At 46.6% G+C, this 21,015-nt stretch overlaps 1 protein-coding gene across 2 annotated transcripts; it reads right to left on the reverse strand.

Moving 5' to 3' along the window:
* Positions 1–3,334: 3,334 nt before the first annotated feature.
* FOSL2 (FOS like 2, AP-1 transcription factor subunit) lies at positions 3,335–21,001 on the reverse strand. 2 transcript variants are annotated; one of them, XM_085315889.1, is made up of 4 exons: positions 20,711–21,000; positions 14,791–15,045; positions 10,981–11,088; positions 3,335–9,420 (listed from the first exon to the last, which is right to left on the reverse strand). In XM_085315889.1, exons 1-4 carry the CDS (start codon positions 20,807–20,809, stop codon positions 8,911–8,913), a joined length of 972 nt encoding a protein of 323 aa, XP_085172015.1. In that variant the 5' UTR covers positions 20,810–21,000; the 3' UTR covers positions 3,335–8,910. The 2 variants fall into 2 exon arrangements, with proteins under 2 accessions (XP_085172015.1, XP_085172016.1); XM_085315890.1 differs by lacking the exon at positions 10,981–11,088 and having other exon boundaries at positions 20,711–21,001.
* Between the last annotated feature and the right edge of the window lie 14 nt (positions 21,002–21,015).

The raw sequence follows: 21,015 nt of genomic DNA on the forward strand, positions 1-21,015 counted from the left end.
TCCTCCCAGCTTAGTTCTTATCTGTTTGACCTCGCATAGCCAGCATCAAAAAAGCTGATATTTAGTACAGAGGAATTCTAGAGTTCAAATGTGATAGCRCTGCAGTGGGGAAAGAAATACGCTTGCAGTATACTGCGAGGTGGAAAGAGCCAGCTTCTGGACTATGTGGATTCAAAAGCATTTCACAGAATGACAAAAGGGCTGAGGTTGGAAGGGACCTCTGGAGAACATTTGGTCCAACCCCCTTCTCAAAGCAGGATTAGCCAGAGCAGGTTGCCCAGGACCAAATATCTCCAAGGATGGAGACTTCGCAACCTCTCTGGACAACCTCTTCCAGTGTTCAACCACCCCTCACAGAAAAAAAAAAAAATATATATATATATATATATATATATATATGTTTAAGTTGAATTTCCTACACTGTAATTTGTGACCACTGCTTCTCATCCTGCCACTTGGTACTACTGGAAAGAGTCAGACTGATCTCCTTTCCTCCCTCCCCTATCAGGTATTTAGTCACATTGATAAGATCCTCCCTGAGCCTTCTTTTCTTGAGGCTAAGCAATCCCAGCTCGCTCAGCTTCTCCTCACAGCTTTGTCCTGTCTTCTTCAAGGAAAAACTTCCTGAGGTGTTTTGGGTCTCACTATGCAAGGATACACATGAAAAACTTTCTCTTCAACCTCAGCCTTCTGAGCATGCCCCAGCAACTTCCACACTGATTAATAACCTATCTACATTGCTCCTTATGCCAACAGTAACCAATCTACCCTGCTAAATGGGGGCCTTACCTGTGCCATGTGAGGTAAAGCAGGAAACACTGGATGGGCACATTTGAATTCAAGAAGTTTACTATGATGATGTGAAACTTCAGGAGGATCAGGTCACAGCCATCAGTAGCAGTAGGACCATAAGGTGGTGGGTTTTTTGTTTTTTTGTTTTTTCTTTTTTTTTTCAAAAATGCATCATTTGTTCCACTTTGGAGTATCTGATGCAATACCCATGTCACAGTTTTCCTCTCTCACATCCTTCCCACATCAAAGTGGAAACATCACTTCAAACCAGCATTCTGGAAGCTCTCCTTTCCCCCACACTCCCACTCCAGCTCTGCTTGCCATTAAACTTTCTTAAAGTTTAGCACATGATTATTCTTTCCATTGGCTGCAGAATTTCCACAGTGCTCCTATAGAGTCTAGATTAATTTAAAAGGGGACAAAAAAATCTTTCAGCTGCCTTACTGCTATCTCTGATGTGATATATTCAGGTCACTCCTTTGGGCTACAGTTTTGTCTTGACACAAAAGTTCTGCCCCAAGCAGGGTCTCCCCTGCTGTGAAGACCAGTGGAGAGCACAGGGTTGACTACATTTGAAGTGTGGAAGGAAACCTCTGAATTTTTAAGACCTAGCTACCCTCACATACTGCCTACAGAGATGAACCATTTCTTGGTACTTCACTAAGAAATGTGACTGTGGAGAAGGTTCAGAGGTAGTCTCTGTAGATGGGGAGGGGACAGGCAAAAGAGAACCAGGAGCAGCTGTTAATTCTTGTGCACAGTAAAAATGCCAGTGAGCCTTATACTGATCCTGATAGAAGAGTTACTAGTGCAGATGTTCCTAGCATCTTTTCCTTGCATAAGGGGTGAGCTACCTCTCTTCTGGCATGACTCCACACCAGAACCACCGCTCGCCTCTCTTGCAGAAGATCTATACATCTGGGCAGGGTGTGTGTGAACTTGTATAAGAAAGGGGAAATTCCCTAGGTGAAGTAGAAATCTAAAACAGGGTGAGAATGTTGGAGAAAACACAATTTCCATGACAATGTGGTTGAATTCAGCTTCCTACAGCTAGTAGACTAGTGGGAAACACTGTGCTCTGCTGTGTAGTTTCAGCTTTCAGAGACAAATTATAGTAAGTGTGTGGACATTCCAGTATCTGCCAGCTAATGATGGTGAAAGACAGTCACAACCAGTCAGTGCTGGGAGGAAATCAGGTAGGAGGGCTAACCTTGCAACTAGCATTTGGAGACAAGTAACATTAACCCCTTTTGAGGAGCACTGTCAGCAAACAGGAGGTGAGGGAGCACTTCAGGTTGTCAGAAGGCAAGCGAGAACATATCCTTCTGCTACCCTTTTCTTGGTGGTGGGGAATACGCTGCCAAAGGAGCTGGTTTGACAAACTTGAGGCTGGATGCCTCTGTGCACCAGCATAATGGGAAAGCCCTCAGTGAGACAGGCAGGCACTTATGCAGGAAAGCCTTGAGGCACTCCCCTTAAAGAAAGCTTGGGTCCAACAGATCAAATGGGGACTCCCCTATGCCTGAGGCCCCACGGAAACGGATATTAGAAGCCGAAGCTTGTGGGTTCTTCAGTGTGTTTCTTTGTAATAGCCTCAAAATAGCTATTTTCTCCTACGGCCCCACAAAGACCAGTGCAATTGAAGCAAGCCTCCAAAGGCTCTYCCCTCACCCCTGTGTTATCCTTGGGACACACTACAGCTGGCTGCAGCTCTACAGCCCACGCTGTCCTGTGTCTGCTTCGTGACAGCTCTGTTACAGAGTGGATTCCTGACCACTGAGCTCACTTCACATAGGCATGTGCATGTATCCCCCGTTCTGGTGACTGATGCTTTCGGCATTCCTCATGACTTCAGAAATGTTTTCATACACTAAAAAACTTTCAAAACTTACTCCAGCATCTCTTCTGTTATCTCCTTCCTTCCTATGCTGTGAGAGCGTAGTGGAAAAAGCAGCTTCCCAGAGAAGACAGAGACAGAGACCAGCAGGAAGCCAAAGTAGACATTACTCCTAAAGAAACCAGTGAGTAAGGATGCCAGCTTGGCTAATCATGACTCATCTAACATCCACCCCCCCCCACCACCACATTTTTACTTGCACACAGCATCCTACACTCATAACCTGAAATATCTGAGTTCCCTTCACTCCAGAGACTGCAGCTGTTCCCAGGTGAGCAAGGCAATCCCATTTCAATCTCCTCCTCATCGCTAGTGAAGACACCACCCCAGACCAAGATTTCAGAGCAGAAGCTTTTGAGTCCTCTGCCTGAAGGTGGTTTAAAATAATAATAATAATGCAGTCATCTCATCGTGTGTTTTCTTAGCTCCATCCCTTTCTTTTTGAAAGGAGGATGAAAGGATTAATGCGTTATTTGCCTTTTAGCCCAGGTGGTCTGCTCTGTTAGCCTCTGCCCCATTTACCGTTGTTGCAGCTAACAGCTGTCTGGATTGCAGCTGCTCCCATGAAAGAAGCCCTGAAACGTGCTACAGTCGGGCACCTGGCAATGCTGTACCCATTTGTTCGGATTGAAGCAACGTGCAAGCTTTTAATTGTTCATGGCAAAGGGAGCTTTTTAATGACTTCAATTAACAGAGAGAGAAGAACTCCAGTTAGCTCTTGCTATACAAAAGAGTGTCCACAACATCATTAAAACAGGATTTACAAGTGTCAAAACTCTCAGCAGCATAGTCAACAATACAGCCAATCATTACAACTGAGCACCAAAGGAGAAGGGGGGGASAGAGGGAAAAACATTACACCACCAAGGAATGGAAGGAAAAGAAAGGAGGGTGGAAGGGGAAGTGCAGAGGAAAAAAGAGAAGACATTTTTCTTTTCAGTCTAAATTGATTTTATTCTACAAAATGCTACTCAGTTAAAATTGTAAAAGCAAAACCATTTTAATATGTTCTTTCTTTCATAGCAGCAAGCTTTCTCTAATAAGCTTTTTGTTTTAGTGCAAATACTGTAGGCCTGTATTACAGTAAAATAACAAGAACAGAAAAGAGACAACACCAGAGAGAATGCCTCAGAGCTGAGATTCTCCATGACTGCAAGAACTATATAAAGATCACAACGAGCAAAGAAGGGTCCCAATTCAATAGTCACCTTTAAGAACCTCCTTGGCAGAAACTATTTCACCGCAGACAAAAAAGAAAAACCATGATCTAAAACTTCTGAGGAAAAGAAGATAACGGTGCCCCCAAACCTTCAATAATCCTCATGGTTGCACATCAATCACCGAGGCTTGATTCCACCTCTGACATCTGCTTTGCAGCAGTGAAACAATATTGATGCTCTCAATTTACCCACAAGAAAGTGGATTCAGAATCAGGCCCTTTTTACATCTGAGGATCTTAAAGTAGACTTTAGCGACACTAGTAACTTATCGCTCTAATAAAGATGCACTATCCCTTATTGATGTTACTTTGAACTACACAGTATATCAATATATATACAACATTTTATCCTCTCACTGAGCAAAAACAATTGGATGTCTATTTTCTACACATCTTAATATGGTTTTAATATCAAGTAACCACAAACAAGAAAGTGGAATAACCCTTTAATCATACAGGATAGGAGGGGAACAAGTAAAACAGGATGGGATTTTATTATCTTGTATTCTGAGATTTGTCCTCAACTCCACCTACTGTTCACAGAGGAATGATAATGCATCTTTAGAAACATATCTCTTTATACATTTTATACAGACAACAACAAAACCCAGAATCTTTTATTTAAAGAATTGAAAAAAATTATTAGCCTAAAAAAAGAAGATTGGAGTATTTTTAATGCTTTATTATATCCAAGTCTTGAACAGAAAAAAAAAGATGTAAACATGATAAATAAATAAGAAATAAAATGCAGATTGTTCCCCCCACCTCTTAAAATGTTTGACTTGGCCTTTCTAACAAAAATGAACTTGTAAGTGTCATAATACAATTTCTTAACATTTCAGAAGTCTATTTAGAATGAAAGAAAATCAAAAACAGAAAGCAAAAAAACAACCACCAAAACCTAGGAATGTGAGTTGGGAGGATGTTAAATTAATGGCAGGCAGATCTGCTGCAGCAGGCACAAAATGACTGCCTGCCAATAAATAAGATACTAGGGGAATGCCTTAGGTTTGTTTTCATTTTGTTTTTTCTTTTTCATTTAGGATGAAGGCCAGGTGGATCCTACATAGAGTAAGCAGCAAAATCAGATGAACTAAATAGATCATTTAAATAATAATTATAAAAACACAACAGAGAGCTACTGTCCCCAGCACGTTGGTCCCAAATCCCATCACACCACAAGCAGTTTGAGACTTACCCAGTCTCCACACCTACAAGAAAGGAATGGATGAAGGCAATGGGAAGGGGGGGGGGAAAGGAGGAATGAGGGTAAAACTGGAATGGCAAACATCACCTGGAAGCTGAGTGTTTCCTTCAGTGTGGCTGCTACTGCTCCTCCCAGTTGGGCATTGAATAATTTATTATTATTTCTGTTATTAGATGCTTCATTGGACCAGTCACTAGAGGTTTGACCCAATACTAGCTGAAATTCTCTGGGCATTTTTCTATCAACTTGAACAACTTTTGGTCAGACACTAGTTCTAATAGGTCCAAAACAGCTAGACAGTTCAATCTACACCCGCCTGCTAGAAACTAAAATAAGGTATTGCTGATCCACAAAATACAGAAGGCAGAAGACCAGCGATTCCAACACAGAAATCCTCTGAAAGGACTGGAGGACAAGACAGGCAGCCACAAAGTACTCGGGTTCTTGCAGATAATGATCATCTTTCATGTGTAGTTTCAAACTGTTCCCTTCGATATCACAAGGCAGGAAAGGGGATGCTTCTGTCTCATCTCCAAGATGATCAGTGACAAGTCGGTGGGCAGGAGCCAGCTGCAGCTCCTTGAGGCAATAATTAAGTGAAGCAAAAGTAAAGGTAGAATGACGTATTTCCTTGGGCTGTATGCCTCTCCCATACAAATGAGGACATGGACTCCCTGGTATAAATAAGTGATAATGCCCCGCATTTAAGATCTTGCTCAGCTGAGGACTTCATACCTTTTTTTTAAAAAAAAAAAAAAAAAAAAAAAAAAAAAAAGAAAGAAAGAAAAAAAAAGAAAAAAGAAAGTTAAGTAACTTGTTGAGAGCAATTTGGAACTATCATAAAGGACTGAGCTAAATATGAAAATAAACATCGTGGATTTCTAGGATGGCTTTTGCAGACTGGCAGCAATGGGGTTTGAGTGCAGCAAAAGCCACATCTCAAGATTTTTTCAGAAATGCAATTGGATTTTGCTACCTGCCTGCTTACCAGAGCTAGATAAACCCTTTGCTTTCCAGGAAACTTGCCTTACAATGCTAAAGATGCTTCTTTGTCTAGGAGACAGATACACAGATGATGAGCTGGTTAACATAACTGAACTGCAACTGAAAAGGTGACAAGTCACTATGTTAAAAACATCACATCTTTAACGAAGGGCCAGCAAGACTTAAAAAGAGGTTTTTGTTATCCTACTATGACTTCTGTTAACTCAGGTTTGAGGAGGTATCTGACTTCCCAAACTCCTGGCTAGGAATGCTCCAGATTTGTCAGCTGAGCCTCGATTCCAGGGATCTTTTGCAAGCCCATGATCAGGTGGCCTCAAAGCAGCTGCCTCACTTTAACATCCCCTACTTGTCAATATTACGTTCTGCCCAAAATAGATGTAAGTGACATGTAGGGACAGTTTATTGAATAGCCTTAGATTCTAAATCCAGATTGGCCCAAACAAGCATCTGGCAAAATGGAGACAAGTAAAGAGACAGCAGTTTCTCCTATACTGACATCATCTACACAAAACTGTACAAAAATATGATCAGCTGGGCTAACTACCAAAAGTTTAATATCTACTTCATTAAGAAGGAAGTCTTGATGTTCACATAAGGGCATTATCAGCTTTACTTGTTGCGTAAGCTCAATTTCAGACTTCTAGTATTAGCATAATGATGGAAACGTTTAAACAACAACAAAAAAGTCTGAATCACTGACAGTTCTACAGAGGAAAAATATCACTCATCTCTTTCTATTTCTGGCAAGTTTGATAAATATCGAGGTGTGTGTGTGTGGGGGGGGGGGAGCAAAAGCCTACCTTTAGAGCCAAAGTAGTGTCGCTTTGAAATGATTCAAGGAATGGGGCAGTAGCCAAGGTTGGAGGGAATCCAGCCCTGGTGAGTAAAGGTCCGGTTCCACTAGACTGAACTTCATTAATTCTCTGTGGTGTCAGTGGGAGCTGCAGGAACAGTCATCTCACAGAACTGGCCCCACCACTGCATACTGCATTTATCCAGGTCCAGCCTAACCAAGAATTATCCAGGTTTCCATTGATTAAACAAACAAACAACAAAAATCCCACTTCAAAATAAATAGCTGCCACCACAGCTTCAACAGGCTGGACCAAAGAGCTACCTCCTAAGCAGCTGATAAGCTGGGCAATCTTAGTGTGCACATGGCCATGGCTTCTCAGTGCCTTGACATTAACAGGAACTGAGCTTGGGTCTGGGCAGGAACAGATTAAGCACATTGTGGTTTTCAGTAGTGAACACCAGCGTTAAAGATGCATTAGAGCATCAGCTTGTGCCCTCTGGTGCCCTTGGTACTAGCAGCCAAGACCATGGTTAGAGGAGACAAGGACCCAGGGCTAGGGGCAGAGCTCTCTGATTTGTTTCTGGTCTTCAAGCCAATCAGCCCCAACAAAACCAGATCAATTACACTGGAGGCCAAAGACTGAGGTGTAAATAATGGTAATCAATTTTCTTCCAATGTCAATTTGTCAATCACAACCAGAGGTTGCCAAAAGCTCTGCTGTAATTTAAACGGGTCATTGCTTGGAGCATGCAATGGCTGGTCAGGAGTGCCTTATGGCCTGCATTGTACCCAAGGTTACACCGTCGTCACCTTCCTCCCAACCTCAGGAGCTGGGAATCTTTGAGCAAACACCCACTAGTATCAACTGCAGCAACGTGTGCTGTTTTGCTTGCCAAAGAAAGAGCCACTGAGGGGTCAGCCAGATACTTTCACCCTCTTATCCACTACTAATCTCCATGCCAGATTTACAGGCATGTGGTGCCACCTCTTCTTCAGTGGCACCTTCAGTGCCCTCAGTGGCATTTTGCAAAGACAGCCAAGGGAAGGGGAGGATTTGCTAATAGGAAGAGTTCAGCATCTGAGTCAGGAGCTGTGACGGGAGGAAGGTGTAATACTCCTAGACAGCAGGCAACCCAGGGAAAGTAAACAAAGGAGTCAAGCAGCAGATTTAGAATCTACCAAATGGGGATAAAACCCTGCCAAAGGCACTGAAAATGCTGCCCCAGCAGCTCTTCTGATGCTACTCTGGCCCTGAGATGTTACTTTGGGTTTTGAGGAGACCAGGAGGATAAATACATCTTCTGCAGCCTTCTGTTCACTATGTCTGTGCCACAGGCCACTGAATTATGAGCTCTGCCCTTGTTGCTGAGCCCTTGTGCTGCTCTCAGACCCCCACTGCTCTCTGAACCATGCTGCTCCAGCCTTGACAACCCCACCTGTTTCCCCACAGCCCTGCCCAAGAGGAGAGATCCTAACAAGCCTTTAGAGTTCAGAGCAACTGGATGAAATGTCATGGGATCGACAACATTGGAAATGATAAACAGAAAGGGAGAGAGAAAGGCAAAAAAAAAGAGATCTAGTAAAATTAGCTAACCAGAATGATCTAAGCACAGAGCATAACCGATCAGATCAATTCACAAAGGAAAGGGACTACTAGCGACTATCTCCAGTTCGCCTTCAGTCCTGGTCAAGAGTGTTTTCTTAAGTCCACTATGGCCGTGAAGAGGTTTCCATAGGCAGTCCCTACAGGGGGAAAAAAATCACCCTTTCCAAACAGTCCTCGCGCGTCAGTCCCACCCTTGTCGTTTCCTGCCTCCAGGAAGCTGGCGTTGGTCCTCGCTCTCCCTCCTGGAGCTGCGGCACTTCCCCATCCTTGTTCTTGCTGCCCTAGTACTTGAACGATCCTGTGCCTGTCTATAACGCCATGGAGGGGAGCTTCCCCCATGGTGTTGGGTGGGGATGTAACACACTGGCAACAGGGAGCCGCAGGGGGTTTACAACGCCAGCAAGGTGGGAGAGTTCAAGGAATCCGAGGACTGGTCACCGCTGCTGCTGCTCCTCCGGTGAGCTTTGGAGCAGGACTCAGATGGGGAGAGCGGAGACTCCTGATCCAACACATTGGGGTAGGTGAACACCAAGCTGGAGGAGCTAGGGGTAATGGCTGGTGTTGAGGTCACCACGATGGGAGTGTTGAGTGCCTCCTCCCCATAAAAACCTCCAGCAATGCTGATGGGCTTAATGACAGACCTCTGGGCTTTGTCAAGGACCAAAGAGGAAGATGGGATCTCTTCCTCCACAGGCTCTTGTTTCACCACCACYGCTCCGCTCGCTCCAGTCCGAACGCTCTGGAGGCTGCTGGATGGCGGGCTCCGGCGGTCCTCAGGGCTGATTTTGCACACGGGGCTGTGAGCCACCAGCATGAACTCCAGTTTCTCCTTCTCCTTCTGGAGCTCAGCAATCTCCTTTTGCAGCACAGACTTCTCCTCCTCCAGCACTTCAGTTTCCTGCAGACAAAGGAGGAATAAGTAAATATCAGAGCTCTGGGCTCCTCACCCAGAACACAGCAACCAGGTCCAGCTTGCTGCAGTCATGAGCAGATATATCACAGTCCCTTCATGGGTCAAACATGCATCAGGCCATTTCTAGTTGAGCATTTGCATTTTCTGCTTTTTCTGGGAAGCTACCCCAAACTTTACTAATCTAAGYGTTACAAATGGTCTTCTCATCACACTGCCCTAATGTTTTCATGGCTAGTTTCTACCTCTGTCTCATTCTCTGACTTACATATCTTCTCCCTCACTGCCTATCTCCCAGATGCCTTAACACAGAGCATTCACATTCTCTCCACTTTTTTTTTTTTTGTTAGGCTAAGTCAAGTTCTTTTCTCCCAGATGAGGGGTAGTGTAGAGCAACCTCTGAACTGTCTGTTCCCATTTTCTCTCTGTAGCACATATTCTAGATGAGGTATGGCCAGAGACTTGCACAAGGGACAAACACTTTCACTTCCACTGGATCATCTCTTGATGCATCCTGGAGTTATTGCATTTGCTTTTCCTGCAGTCACATCAAACTGATGGTTCATAGTCAATCTGTGAGCTATTAGTATCTTCCTGTGCAAGGACCTCACCATTTAAGAGAAGTTCTGGCCCTCAGTCCTTCAGGATATGACCTCCCACTTCATACATCTCATTTCTATTAGTTTAGTCATGAGGATCCTTAAATTCTTCCTGTATGATGTCCTTTCCCCCCCACACTGAGAATACCTCCCAGCTTTGAGTCAGCAGCACATTTCATTGGTGCGCTTTCATTGCTTCTGCTGTTAATAAATTCTGATGGTTAAAAAAAAAAAAAAAAAAAAATCAAATACGACCAATCCCAGACTGCTTCTCGAGGAGTGGTGCTGGGGGTTTCCCTCTAGCCTCACACCTCCCCTCTGCACTCCCCAAACCATCCTTGCCTCTTCTTCAGCCAGTTTCTTATTCACCCCACAGTTCTTACATCCGTCCCTATCTTTTTCTAGCAGAACTAACAGTTTCCCTTGTGACACTGGGCCACACGTCCCCAGGAACTGCAGACCAAATATATCTGTGGTGTTTCCTTTGTGCAAAAACAGTTATCTCCAACCAAAGGTTAGTCTAAAGGATGCGGCTTTGATGGGTACGTTTGCCTCATTTTCTGCTGCTCTCAGGTGATCATACAGTGCTTTTGTCCTTAGGGCATGCATTTGAGACACACAGCATCTTTGTTTCCACTTACAGATAGAGACCAGAGGTAGGACAACTAGTGCTAACAGGCAGGTTAGAAGAGAGTAGAGTTACTAGGATGTTTTGGGCAGTCAGCACTAGGAATTCGGACTCCTGAGCACCAGGCCTGAGCCCTCGCCACCTGAGTTGTGGAAGGGGCAACACTACCAGTCAGCCTCAGAGCAGCAGCATCAGAAGGTAAAGGCAGTGTGTGTTTTGCAGCATCTTCTTCAGACCTGCTAGCAGAGGGAAAGCAATGCCCTGTGAGCTGGTCCAAAGGGTGGGCGACAAGGAAAGAGAAACTGCATGCAGAGCACGTACCGCCTGGAGTTTCTCTGTTAGCTCTCGACGCCTGTTACGACACTTAGCAGCTGCCAGCTTGTTCCTCTCTCTCCGGATCCTTCGCTTCTCTTCTTCCTCGGGCGACAGCTGCGGGTAAGTGCCAAGAAAATCCACAATCAGATCTGAGCAAGGCATTCCTTCAAGTTCGTGAGGATTTAACCACAACGCAAAGAAAAAAGGCCTGATCCAGCAGGATGCTCTACACTCCCCCTCTTGACTGATATGAGCAGAAGATGAAAGTATCTCTGCTAGTACCGGGTCTTAGCAGAAGGGTGAGGAGAAGACAGTGGGGAGCAGGGGGAAGATTGTGTAAGAGGACAGTGAATCTGCACCAAGGCCAAACAGATAAAAGATGCTCAGATTGTTTCACAACTTGGGTGGTACATTAAGCAAAACCAGAGCATGATGTTGTAAGTGCCTCTTTCTTGAAAGAAAATATCTGCTGCTTCCCACACAAAAACAGTTGTTAGCTTGAAGGTCGGAGATGGGGTGGGGGGGAGAGGGGGAAATCAGCAGAGCTCTCATGAAGTCCGTGAAGCAACAATGATTTATATTCCACCCAAAAATCTGACCTCAGATGTTCAAGCACTAAGCGAGATAGCACACTGTGCTTCTTGCATCAGCAGGCAAGGCTCCAGTGATATCAAGGGCTTCCTGAGGCCAGCTGACATCCTCACTGATGTAAATCAGAAACAGTTCCATAGAAACCCATAGAGTTACACTCTTACGAAACCAGAGGAAGTGAGCAGGAGCCCACAAGATCTGCTCAAGTCAGGCTTAGCATTTTAAGTTTGAGACAAGGCTTTATAAATCCCAGCAGTGGCAAATACGCTTGTATCACTGCAAGCAAAAGGTGAGCAAGTCCAGCAGCGTGAACGGAGCCAACATTGCCAGGGTCACCACTGCCTGCTCGTTGATCGCAGGAGCCAGTGCAAACAGATCGGTGTGGGGATTCACAGCATACACTTGGTAAACAGAGCCACACGACACATCCTCCTCTGCCGTGAAATGACCCCACGCCATGTGCTTCAGCCTCACTGAGCTGGCACGTGCTGCTGGGGCTTCAGACCAGTGACTGCAAACTAAACTGAAACAAGTGGTCTGGGTGAAGCACTCTGTCTGATCTTGTGTAATCACCAGTAGAGAATGGAAAAAACCTCTTTCCTTAAAAGCTTTCTGTTTTAATATCTTCTAGGACTGTCAATATCACAAGCAAGATAGTCACCATTTTACTATCTTTTCTTTTTAGTTTTAGTCTTACTCTAACCTCATTCTGGTTTGTTTTATTATTTCCTTAAGTTTCAACCTTCAGTTTCAGAGAGTTTATTTGAATCCCTGGGCATTTCCCTTGCTCTGTTCTGCTTTTTTCTGGACACATCTGCTGTTTCAGCCAGATACAGTGCAAGTCCCTAGACTGCACACCGAGCAACACAAGCACTTCTCAGACTAGCAAGGACTTCAGGACATAAGCTGTGCACCTGAAAGCTTCTCCATCAGCAGGTTATAGCTATCCATCTCAGAGCAAGTGGTTATCTCTGCCCTGGTGGGCAGCAGCTGGGGTTTTGGCATATTCACCCTCAGCAAGGAGCCCCCTCCAAAGCACAGCCCCTGCAGGCACCACTTCCCTGGTACAGCTCTGCTTGCTCAACTGCCAGCCCACACATGTGGAGGGTAAACATGTATTTGCACAAGTATCTTTAGTGCAGCACAGCATTAAGCATGCACGTAAATTCTGTGCTGACTGGGGCCTCTGTATACAATTTTCAAGTGCCCTTTTATGCTTTACAAGCACAGATCTCATTGAAATACTTGGGAGAACAAAATTATTCCTCCTAGGGCCTTCAGTCATTCTTATATTCTCCAGCTCAGAGGCTACGCTTTTTAAAAAATCTCAAAGAGACAGAACTGAAAACCCTAATCTGGACGTGCTTAACATTATAATGGCTCTTAAAAGGAATATTCTGTAAGCAGTTGCTGGATTTATTTGAAAGCAGTTTGATTTGGCACTCTCAATGCCCCTGCTGTATGCATTATCTGTGGTTTGTCCAAGTCCAATACGTGCATTCGCTGGCATCAAAACAGGCTCTTTTCATAAGACGTTATACAGTGTTTTCCAAAAAGGCACTCCGATTCAGCGTTCACAGTGGAAATCGGAGCCAAAGAGTCACGGTAAACCGCCCGGGTACTGACTTAGCACGTGTCTAATCAAAAGGGCTTGGATTTGAATGACCCACAATGAACGGCTTGCAAACAAGCCACAGGCCAGGAATTGCTTGGCAGACATCCTTCAGCAAATAACTCCGAACAACAAATAAACTGGAGAATATGGTGATCTCTTCACGGCCAATTTGTGAACACAGAGGCAGCATTTGTCAAACAAATTAGTTGTTGCTAATTATTCTCCCAGTTCTCGTGAGAGCTTCCTTTCCTTTGGGCACGAGCCTTGAGCGCGGGGAACCGGGAAGTAGCCGGGCGGAAAGGGCTGGCACACACCGTAGGAGCCGCGTGTGCCCCGCGGAGGGTCACGCTCATCGCTCCCGATTAAAAAACCCAGGTCTGAAGTGCATCTGCCCTGGCTCCCTGAACAGAGGTGCACCTCATTCTGGACAAGCACCGTTAACCCTTTCTCTGCCTTTTAGGTTTATAAGACAGGCAGTGACTCCACATAAAATAATCGGACTGTGAATCAAAACAGATGACGTGGAAGTAAAAGTAGGGCTGATGTGCCTTATTAGAAACAGACCTYGTGCAACAGCGCTCTAATGTGCTGAGGGTGTGCAGTGTGTCTCATTACATTTCTCTGCAGCGACCCACACAACTGTTGCTTGGGAACAATTTGGGGAGATCTAGATTATTCATATCTTGTATTATAAAAAAAAAAAAAAAGCCTAACACTGTGGATAGATATTCATTAGACAGCCCTGGAGAAGGCGGTTTCTGACAATGAGAGATTCACATGACTGAAAGGATTTCAGGATAAGACATCTGCATTTAGTCCACCCCCTGCCTGAGCACAGGATCCAAGGTCCTGGCCCTGCAATAAAAGCAGAAGACTGAGCACAGGCAGCAGCAATCCAAGCAAGGGTGAGCAAACCTCACCCCAGCYATGAAAATGCCATCTCGAGAGCAATGGGAAGAGCTCTGCTCATGGGATCATCACCATGTTCCTGTAAAGGGATGAGGCGACTGCATGTTTGCAGTGGGAAGGTTGATTCGATCCCAGCTATCCAGAAGGCTCCTTCTAATAGACTTAAGATGTTACGGGGAGCTGCTGTTGYTCTCTGCACAATTCTGGTTGGCACCGGTATCTCCCAAAAGTGAGACTAGAGTAGGGCTGGCTGCCACAAAGCATATATAAAATACCAGTGGATGCACTCGGGTCATTTACAAAAGTAAGAGCCAATGTAAAACTCTTTTGTTGACTCAGAGGTTTCCTTCTGCTTAGAGTGGCAGTCACAGACATTCAAACTGAAACCCAAGGTTCAGCTTCAGAGTTTCACCTGCTTTTGATACCAAGCCACAGTGTGGCCCAGCGGTGTGAAATGTTTTATGGAGATTGGTTAACTCTTGCCTTATGATGAGGAAGCAGTAATAAAATCACCCTCCAGCTTATTCTGTAGTCATCCTGAAAAACCCCGGTGCATGTCCAACACATAGGACAGACCTCAACTCTCCCGCCTGGGGCTGGGAGATCCTCTAAGGGGGCTGCAGGGGACTCCCCCTTGTGCAGGGAAATCTCTGTACACCCATTTCTGAGATACCCTGAGTCACTTTCCCCACAGCAATTACCTGCTCGTCTCTTCGTCTTCTGCCCACTGTGGTCCCAATCGTTTTAATCACGCCAGGTCGCTGAAGGGCCGTGTGTCCGGCCACCGAAGACAGCGGGGGCAGCGGATGGCTGTAGGGATGTGAGCGAGAATAAGGACTTGACATGGAGGTGATGACTGTGGGCTGGACCATCCACTGCAGGTCTTGGCTGGTTGTAATAGCGTTGATTGTAGGGATAAAAGCACTGCCTGATCCTGGCATATCTACTCGAAATTTCTAGAATGTGGTAAGGGAAGAGAGAGGGAGAGAAAAAGAAAAGAAGAAACTGTCAATGAAAGCAGAACATGGAGGATTGCTCAGAAATGAGCTAGGTCCTAAGGAGCAGCATCAGTGAGGACCAAAACAGGAGCTAGAATTGGCTCAGAAGCACCTGAAAAAAAGGAAGGGTCTGCTGGGAGCCTCTGCAGGAGCCCAGGCTGCTCCTACCCGTCGTGGCCCTATGCAGAAAGCRCTTCCGCTCTGGATTAACCTCGCCTTCTCCCAGCCCACTTCCTCACCTCCCTCCTTCCTCAGCATCCCGTATGCGAGCCCCCCCTTCCCAGGCAGTGTCCCCACTGCTGCCACCCTCCCCCACACAAGCCCACCACTGCTTCCGGCATGGGGCAAAAGGGGAATTAAAGAGTTTCTAGAAAAACACTTCTCTGCCAATCCAAAGAAAAGGAAGAGAAACTTCAGTTCTGAAATGTCTTTACCAAGCAGTGCAAAGCCTCCTACCAAAGGATGTCCCTGAAATTCTGGCTCAGCTCATTCAAGGTTTCCATAGCAAGAACAACAGTTTGCTTCTTGTTCAGTGGGCCTATGCTCACTATGCACAGAGTGTAAGAAACCCAGCCCTGGGATGGTTACATGCAAGAATATGCTTTTTAATAGCAGCCTATAAAACAGGTCTTAGGATTCAGATTGGACAAGTTCCCTGCAGCTCTCCACACTGTCTAGACAAAACACRGCAGCAGTAAAACCAAGGCAGTAGGTAATGATCTCCTCCAAAATACATGCACACCYTGTTTCAGACAGAGGTAAATCCATCTGGATAATGTGCTGGCACTAAACAGCAAGGAAAACAATCACCTGTCCCCGGAGGGGGAAGTAAGAGAGAAAGAATGCTTTTGTCTATGAAGAGCTCTCTTCAGGAGCCTTTCAATGGTCAGACTCAGTTTTACAGACAAACATGCCTTGCTCYAGCAATCTTAGCACTCGCTGCGCAAGGGATGAGGCTCGCAGAACCAGCTGTGATAGCTGCTGTAGATCTGTGACCCCTGAAATGGTCCTGTGAAAAATGCACATTCTCAGAGAAGCGAGAACCCTTGCATCAGCCTGACCTCAGCTCAGGTAAGCATCCAAGATAAGGCACAGCACTTCATAGATTTCCTTTTCAGGGTGTGCCTAGTCAAGCACCTTGCTTATGTGTTTTGTTAAACCAAGGCTACTGCAAGCATTCTGATAGCTAAAGCATTTTGGGCCAGTATTATCCAGAAAAAGTCCAGCTGCTGAAGCTTGGAAAGCAGAAAACCCAGACAAATCCCAACTATAGTTTTGGACAGTTCAAAAATCAAGCAAGAAAGGACAGGAGAGGGAAGGATTGAATCAAGTTAAGCAGATGGAGAATTTTGCAGACAGGATGACAGTGGCACTAAAGCCTTGGCAAAATCTCCACCAGAACCTCAATAATACACCTGGAGTTTGAATCCAAAACAGGCTCACACTTTATAGTGAATGCCATCTTCAGGAGCTAGTTAGAAAGGCTCAGGGTTGGAAACTGTGAACACTACAGAAGGGTTTAYAGATGAAGATCCCCTTCCTTGCTGTACCCATCACCAGTGTAGGTTGTGACCACACGGCACAGGAATGGATGCCTTGGTGCCATCACAACCCACAGCACCATTACAAAGGGATCTTAACTTTTCAAAAGGAAGCATGAGACTAGTTAAACCACAGGTTCTCAACTCAAAGACATGTAGGTGACTTCTGTCATTACCTCTGTCTACCTGTGCTATTCCTCCTGTACCCAAAAAGTAGAGAAGAAAGGGTCCTATCTTTTTTGCAGGATTGCTGGAAGGTTTCAGTTGAAAAAACATACTGAGATTTTCGGTGCTTCACTGTGCAGTTGCTGTTTGCATTCCAGAGGAAACAACCCTTACAACACCATATTACTGTAACCCTCCAACAACACCTAATGACCGGCTCCAAGTTCCCATCAGAGGTCAGGAAATTCAAAATCAGCTAYATGAAAGTCAGATACAAATGTCTGACCTAGAGATCAGAACCCAAGTTACTCATCAAGTGGCTATTTCTCCACTGGCAGTCACTCTTGTATTTGACTTAGGACTTCACTGTAACAGTAGTCCCTGGGACACTGCAGGGAAGCKGCTCAGTTCAGCCTCATCCTTCTGCGACTCCCTAGCATTTGCTTTCAGACCTGGGGAAGAGACAAGTCAGACTGCTGTCCCTGCCCATGCCACCCACCATCTCTGCCATAAACTTGCTTTCTAACCCCTTGAAACGTCCTAGAGAGCTCTCCAAAATGAGAGCCTGTCCCATCCCGTCCCCCCCCCCCGGTACCTACTAAGGGACACAAGGCTGCGTCAGGCTAAGCCTCCAGATGCAGGGCTCCGGCTGGATTTCCTAAGCGTTGCTTCCTGACTGGCCAGCTTTTCCCCACGAATCTCACTTCCCCGCCAGGACACCGTGCCGCCACCAACCCTGCTGCACCAAAACGCTCTGCCCAGGGCTCCCGACACCGTCGCTTGCAGTGGCAGGCCCTGACTTCATTGCCACCTTCCCTGCACAGCCCCTTTGGGCACCTACCTCCTCRTCCTGCAGCTGCAGACCTTTCCCCAAAGGGCACCCACCTCTCCCTGTGCCTCAGAGGGCTTCATCCGCCTGGCAGCACCTCCGCCATGGAGCTGCCCGCCCTCGCCCGCTTCCCCCTCGCCCTCCCCGGGAGGGACCTCTCTGCCATTTCCTCGCCTCGTCCAGGAGGGGCACCCCTCTGCCCGCCCGCAGCTCTGCGGACCCGCGCTCTCAGCGGAGAGGCTCGCAGGGCTGCAGCAAAGATTCGGCGATAACCAGATTGCAGCGCTGCACACACGCTCAGCCACAAAGCCACCGCTCTCCTCCTGACCCAAGCAACATACAGATCANAAAAAAAAAAAAAAAAGCCCACCACCTAAATAAACAAATGGAGCGCAAAGAACTGAGACCGGTCTCTACTCTGCCTTAAAATAAGGGGCTGGAGAACAGCCTCAGAGATCYACATTCAAGGGAGTCTCCAGCGAGTCCTACCATGGTGAGAGACAGGCTACTTTAGCAGGTCAAAACTTAAGATACAGCAGCAGAAGAATATTTCAGGCTTTGGCTCCACAGTTTCTCTTCTCCATCTCAGCAAGGAGTTTCTATACGGTGCCACGTTGCGCCTCCACTCCCCTCCAGACCTCCAGTTGCATTTGTACCACAAGCGCTAAGCTGCACCAGAAACCAGTCTAGAAAGGGGTAAAATGGCCAGGGGAAGGGAAGGAGGGGGGAACCTCAAAACAATAGTAGATCTCTAACAAATCCACAAACAAATATCAAACCTGGGGGAGAAAGGGGGTATATCCTATAACAAATAAAACCCCCTGATGAACTTCTCCTTCCTACTTGAAGGAAAAGTGGACATAGGACTGGGATATTTCAGAACAAAGTCAACTGGTCGGAAAGAGCACACAAATTATTCCCATTAAAGTCTATGTTTACCACATGGCAAGTCAATCATTAGGAATATAACATGACACGCAACTTAAAAGAAAAATGTTCCAGCACTGTGTTGGATGGGAAAAATAATTAAAAAGCATCAAAGTTTTGGCTCAGAGACACAGTTTCCACTTAAACATGTGACTGATGCATCTTTTCTTGCTTAGGGAAATAAAAAAGAAGAAAAATTTCTGCAATGCATACTTTCTTGAGAGATAAAGCTCTGCAGATCTCCACAGCCCAGAATCAGCAAAACAGCCCAATTCCTAGGGTAAAGGCAATGCTTGCATTTGATCCTAATCTACAACATCTGTAAGGATCAAGGGAAAGACTATGCACAGGGCCTTGAGAAATCTCCCAGATTCTTAAAGAAAACATTTCTGTTTTCTGGACACTAAGCCAGCGTCCTGCTCAAAGCCCCRTTAAGATAGTAACCTTAGAAACTACTTTCTGGCACCCATATCAAACACTACACATGCAAGCTGCCTGGGGAAGACACACAACACCAGAGAAATAGAAGGGAGGAAAAGCAGTCTCGGCCCCTTTCACGYAGCTCTCTGTAGCTCAAACGCTAAGCACGGCCAGAGTTTCACAACCTCTTGACACAAGTGCCTCAGTCTAGTGCATCTCCTGAACCTGAGAAGGAAACCAAAGGTTCTGCAGCTTGCCAAGCACGTTTGGTTTCTCGGACCGCTCTGCTCCCCCCGCCTTGTCCTGGCATTTACTGTAAAACTGAGAATAATCTGCTTCCAAACTACAATCCCTGGAAACCTTCGTCCTCAGCGCAGCCCACAGAGGGCACCAGCGAGATGCGTTTGGAGAAGGCTGGGAAATGCGGAGAGTCATTTCTGGTAAAACTTCTTTAATGTGAGGAATGTCACGGGCTGGTACGGTTGGCAAAGTTTAATAGCGGACTTTTTTTTTTTTTTTTTAATGATCCTATGACTTCTCGATGTGAAGACAGAAATGTGCTCACTCTGCCAGTTCACTCGTACAAGCCGCACAAGAAATAATATTATTGGGAGGGGAGAGGGGGGAAGAGCACAACTCTGAAAAAGAAAGAGTGAGGATAGGCCAGCTGATGTAAACAAGTTATGAAATAACCTAGGTTTGTATAACTGGCCCGATTGTGTAATGCCTTCCACTGAAGTGGTGGATTTAGTCTATGTAGGCATACAAGCCGTTTTGAGATGTTTTCTTAGGAAAAATGAAAAGGCTTGTTAAAAAAAATTACTAGTCTTTTACATCCACGAATTCATGCAGTTTCAACAGGAAATATCTTCCATTCTTCAAGTTCCWTTTATTACTCAAGACCAGAAGCTTGCAAGAGGAAAGAAGCATTATCCCAGAGTGTAACCAGATCATATGAAATCCCATAAAAAAACAAAACAAAACAAAAAAAACCCTTGCATTCGGAAGGTCAAGAGAACAGGAAAACTGATCAACAGCTAAATACCAGCCAGCAACTCTCGGCAATCAAAGGACTGTCTGGACAGCAGGAAAAAGCAAACTATCACACTGTGAGCGTTTAGAAGGTCTCACTGATGGGAAATGTAAAAATAGTCTCGCCACCACAGACAGAAAGTTTGGGGGCAGGGGCAGAAAGCAGGGAGACCTCAAAAGATTAAATAGAGCCTGCTTGAGGTGTGCCCGCGTGTGCGTTAAGGCGGCTTTAATAGCGTTTTGAATTCACGCAAGCCCTCTCAAAGCCACCGCACAGCGAGGACGCCCAAACTGTTGCGAGCCAGCCCATCCGAAAACGCCGGAGCACCTGGAAAGCGGCGATGAAGGGAGGAGGCAAAATAAATACGTGCATTAAAAGAAGCTCCGTAAGGGAACGRGAGCAGGACGGAGCGGAGGGGCAGCAGCCCCGCGCTCGTGGGGCCGTCACCGTCCGCGGAGCGGAGCGCACTGCGGGAGCGCGGCGATGCCCACGGCGGCCCTGCCCCGGCCCCGCGTCGCCCCGCCGGGACGGGCGGCTCCGGCCAGCCCCGCGCCCAGAGCCCCACGCGCAGCGCTGCGCGGCGCAGCGCGCACACGCCGACCGAAACCAGCGGAAAACTCCGCCAAACCGGCGTCCCGAAGGGGCTGGCGCGGCGCGGGGCGCGGAGCCCAGCGCCGCCGCCGCCGCCCCGTCCGGGCGCGGCCCTACCTGCTGCGCGGCGCCGCTGGGGTAGGTCTCGGGGTGGCCCGGGGAGCCGCTGCTGCCTCTGGAGGAGGTGTCGAAGTTGCCGGGGTAGTCCTGGTACATGGTCCGCGGCGGGGCCGGGGAGACGGGGCGCCCGCCTTCCCGCTCCGGTAGCCGCTCGCTCCCTCGCCGTCTCCCCGCCCCTTTCTCCCGCCCGGCCTTTTATTTTCCGCCGCTCGCCTTCCCCGGGCTCGCCGAGCGCCGGAAAAGAAAAAAAAAAAAAGAAAAAAGAAAAAGGGAAAAAGAAAGAAAGAAAAAAAGCTTTGGGC

This window comes from Rhea americana, unplaced genomic scaffold (assembly GCF_003343005.1).
Source record: "Rhea americana isolate MKP2758 unplaced genomic scaffold, rheAme1 scaffold_44, whole genome shotgun sequence".
Classification (NCBI taxonomy): Eukaryota; Metazoa; Chordata; class Aves; order Rheiformes; family Rheidae; genus Rhea; species Rhea americana.